The sequence below is a fragment of the Stegastes partitus genome, unplaced genomic scaffold (assembly GCF_000690725.1).
Source record: "Stegastes partitus isolate 25-593 unplaced genomic scaffold, Stegastes_partitus-1.0.2 Scaffold1402, whole genome shotgun sequence".
NCBI lineage: Eukaryota > Metazoa > Chordata > Actinopteri > Pomacentridae > Stegastes > Stegastes partitus.
In genome coordinates, this window is record NW_007579133.1 from 62,112 (window position 1) to 65,837 (window position 3,726).

General features: G+C 44.7%; 1 protein-coding gene across 3 annotated transcripts in view; it reads right to left on the minus strand.

The window, feature by feature from the left end:
• med30 (mediator complex subunit 30) overlaps positions 1-3,726 on the minus strand; it is a 34,919-nt gene that overhangs the window by 24,666 nt on the left and 6,527 nt on the right. For 2 of the 3 annotated variants that reach the window (XM_008299314.1, XM_008299315.1), the window contains exon 4: positions 488-595. In XM_008299314.1, the coding sequence (XP_008297536.1) occupies positions 488-595 (108 nt within the window). The remainder of the gene's footprint in view (positions 1-487; positions 596-3,726) is intronic. The other variant, XM_008299316.1, reaches the window with a different exon arrangement.

Consider the following 3,726-nt stretch of genomic DNA (forward strand, 5'->3'; position numbering starts at 1 on the left):
TCAGATGTGTTCTTCCTCCTCATGTCGTGCGTCTATCTGCTGTACTGATGAAGTTCTGAGGCTCATCATCGGTTCAGATGTTTTTATGCTCCTCAGGTGACAGAAACATAGATAATCCTTCTGACACCACAATGAATGAAATGATCAATGAAAAGAATCCCAGAAACATGTTGTTGATGTAAAAGCTTCTATCTGCAGCATCAGATCCTCCTTAAACAGTCAGAGACAGTACAGCTTATTAACTGCAGCCTCTGAAATGAGTTTTGTTCAAACCTTCTTCACATCGTGGATCATTGCTTCCCAGATAACAAGAACTAAAACTTCAGGTTGATGACTTTAATGTCTGGAATCAACATCAAGGCTGATTATTATTTTGAATTATAAAACTGAGGTTCTGTTGAGCAGCTGTGAGATGTAAAGCGGCTGTGGTTTGTGTCTGCTGGCTGTGATTCACACCCTGACAGAGCCACAGGACAGAACTTGGTACCTTGTTGACCTCCAGGATCTCCCTCCTCTCCTCACTGCCGGGTCGGTTCTGGCCTCCGGACCAGTCCTCCAGCTTGGACCCGTCGTCCTCCACAAACGGGATCAGCTGCTGGAAACAAAAATATAGAAATATGAGTGACTGCAGGAAGACCACTGTGACATGAGCTGTTGAGCTGATCAGAGGAAGGCTGCTGGTGAACAAATGCACATTCTGTACATTTCCCATTTACAGCATATCCAGGATTCATATGTCCCATATTTCTTTATTCTCATCGCGTTTCAGAGGCATTTAAAGCCATTTTTGAGTTGTTTTTCAACAGACTAGAAACTCCAGGTCACATTAATGAAACAGTCGTGTAAATCAATACGCTCATGTTCATCTGGAACCACTGGACAGATGTCAAAAACATCCTGTAAAGAAAAGAGCAAACAATCACAACACACAAAACATGTTAAGTTCTAGATTAAATGTGATCTATAAAAACGAACAGACATAAATGAAGCCAGGACAGATATCAGCGAGTCACCGTAACGTTGACAGATCTGATTATTACTGATCATCACAGTCAAGATGTCGTCAGTAAACGTAGACCAGCTGCAGTACCTGGTTGTTCCACCAGGTGGAGCCTCTTCCTGTTTAATCCTGTAGAGACCAGAGGAGGCGTCTACAGACTACAGCTCATGGTGGCAGCAGAGAGCATTGTGGGAGTTTAGCAGCAGCGGGACCATGACAGAGACTCTGAGGAGGTTCAGGACCTCCAACCAGAGCTGATGTTAAAGTCACAGTCCTCTACTGACGACAGGTGAGAACAAGGTGAGGTCTAGTTAGGGCGGAGCCTCGTTGTGATTGACAGGCTCCCTCCTGATGTTCTCTGAATCACAAACTTCTCTTTTTACCTTCAGTACAAACTGAGCTGATCTTGGAGTCTGTGTACTTTCAGTTTCATGTAATGTTTAGTTTTCATGTGTATGGTGCCATATTTCATTTACAGTCATATTAACCTTTTCAGGTGCAACAGTGAACTATCATGTGGTTCCACGTATTACCTCAGTACAACTACCAACGTTACTCTGTACTGCTCTATTCCAGTCGTACTTCAGCCGCTTACTGTAGTTCAGTATTACATCGTGCTGATGTTTTATTGGTCTTCTACTTCTATTCACTGCATCTCTTATGTCACTGTGTCTTTGCTTTCCTTGGGGACAGACACAGTTTTCTGTTGGGAGTGTGTAATGATCAGTGAGCCTCTCGTTCCGTCGAGTGCAGTAAATGTGGATTCTGTGCAGCTCGACACTCCAAGAGTCCGACTCTCTTCAGCAGAAACAGACGAGTGAGGAGGCACAGAGAGCGAGTGGGAGATTAATTCATTTTTAAACGCTCTGTGTGCTTGACCTTGTCTGCTTGACACCACAGAGAGGCTGATGTTCCTTCAGGCGGCGTCCTGGACGCTACGTTACGCCACACTGCCCCCCAGTGGACACCTGAGGCAGGACAGGAGCCTCGCTGGTCACAGGTACGAAGAGTCTGAAGTTAAACTCAACACATGTAGACAGATACATGATCCACATGTCAAGCTGTTCGCAGACATTCTGTGGAATTTACAAGGAGATTAAAATAACTGACTAAAAAGAACCAGCAGCGCTGCTCTAACACTCAGTACCGATCCTCTGCAAAGCTCGATGTATGTCCACCAAAGACTGGACTTCAGCAGAAACATGGATCCAACCACATACAAACACTCACAGGAACTTTCTGGGATAAATACCAGCCTGGTTGGACTGTTTCTCTCCCATTTTTAAGCCCCAGTAGTTAAACTGTGTCCTGCTGGATCCGTTCAATCATCTGATCTGATGGACCGGTTCTGTCTGAGTCTCCACATCTCAAGCTGGAGTTTGATTTCTGGAGATACTGAACCTTTAAAAGGATTCACAAAACATTTTATAGAACGTAGCTTTGGGTCCAAAACAACAAATACGTGTGAACAGAACCGGAGATGCAGCGACACTTCCACCTGAACGGACCCCCGGACTGAACCTTGTCCTCATCAACAGGGTCAGTGTGTTCATGTCATCAGTAAACACCAGCTGACTGACGTAAACAACGCTGTAAACATCTCTACGGCTTTTATTACCTTGAAACACTTTGGACCGGCTCCATCTGCTGCTATCTGCCCTGCTTTTAAAACCTTTTCCTTTTCATTAATACTTTAAGTTTTGCACCAAAACAACAAGTCGGATTCCTCGTGTGTGAAAACCGACCAGGCAATGAAACAGACTCTTAAATACAGTTTCATCTACCTCCACATTTAGTGGGATTATCTGCAGAATGTGATCCTGGGAACACAAAAAACCTCCAAAAACTAACGTCATGTTCCTTTTCCAAACAGAAACCGTCATACCAGACAAGATGACAAACACAGATAAAGCAGGAGAGTCTGCAAACATCTCAGAGGCCAATAAAAAGCCAAACGGTGGGAAAACACACCTCGATCCAGTAATGAGTTGGCATGAGACTAATGTAAACTGTGTTTGGCCTGAGGTTAAACAGCTGCATCCGAGAAACCTCATTTATCTGAGTCATGTATGAACAAAACTGGGCTGAACTAACGTCAAGACTCAGCGAGGAACTAGAAAACACACAATGGATGAAGAGAGAAGAAAGTAAAGATGGCAGGTAGACAGTCAGAGAAGCTGCAACAAGGAGGCGAGAAGAGAAAGAAAACAGAAAAGGGGAATTCAGGAAACACAGAGTCACACGGAGACGAGGAGGAAAAAGTGACAGAATGGTGTAAAAATGTGGAAAAGTGTGTTGCGTCAGTTTCCGGGCTGAAGTCCAAACTGTGAAGTGTTGGAGGCAGCAGGAGCAGAGTTTACAGCAGACAAACGAGGAGGGTTCAAGTGGGAAAGGCTTCCTTCGGTGCAGAAACATATCGAGTTTTAAAGGCAGCCGTCCGACTCTGGCAGCCGCTGGAGGAAAATGAAATGTGCTGAGTGTGGAGGGAGAGATGGATGTTGTGTTCGTGTTGTGTGTCGCTGTGTGAGGCAGACACACTGAGATGGATGTGGTTTAAGGCCTGACAGAGAAGAATGAGCTAATGAAGTCCTCCAGGTTCCCCGACTGAGAAGAAAGGGCAGAAAAAAGGTAAAATAATAGGAAAAGGGCAGAGTGAAAGAAAAACAGGAGACAGGAAACCGAGAAACAGGAAGGAGGGAAATGAAAGGAGAGAAAATCTATCCATC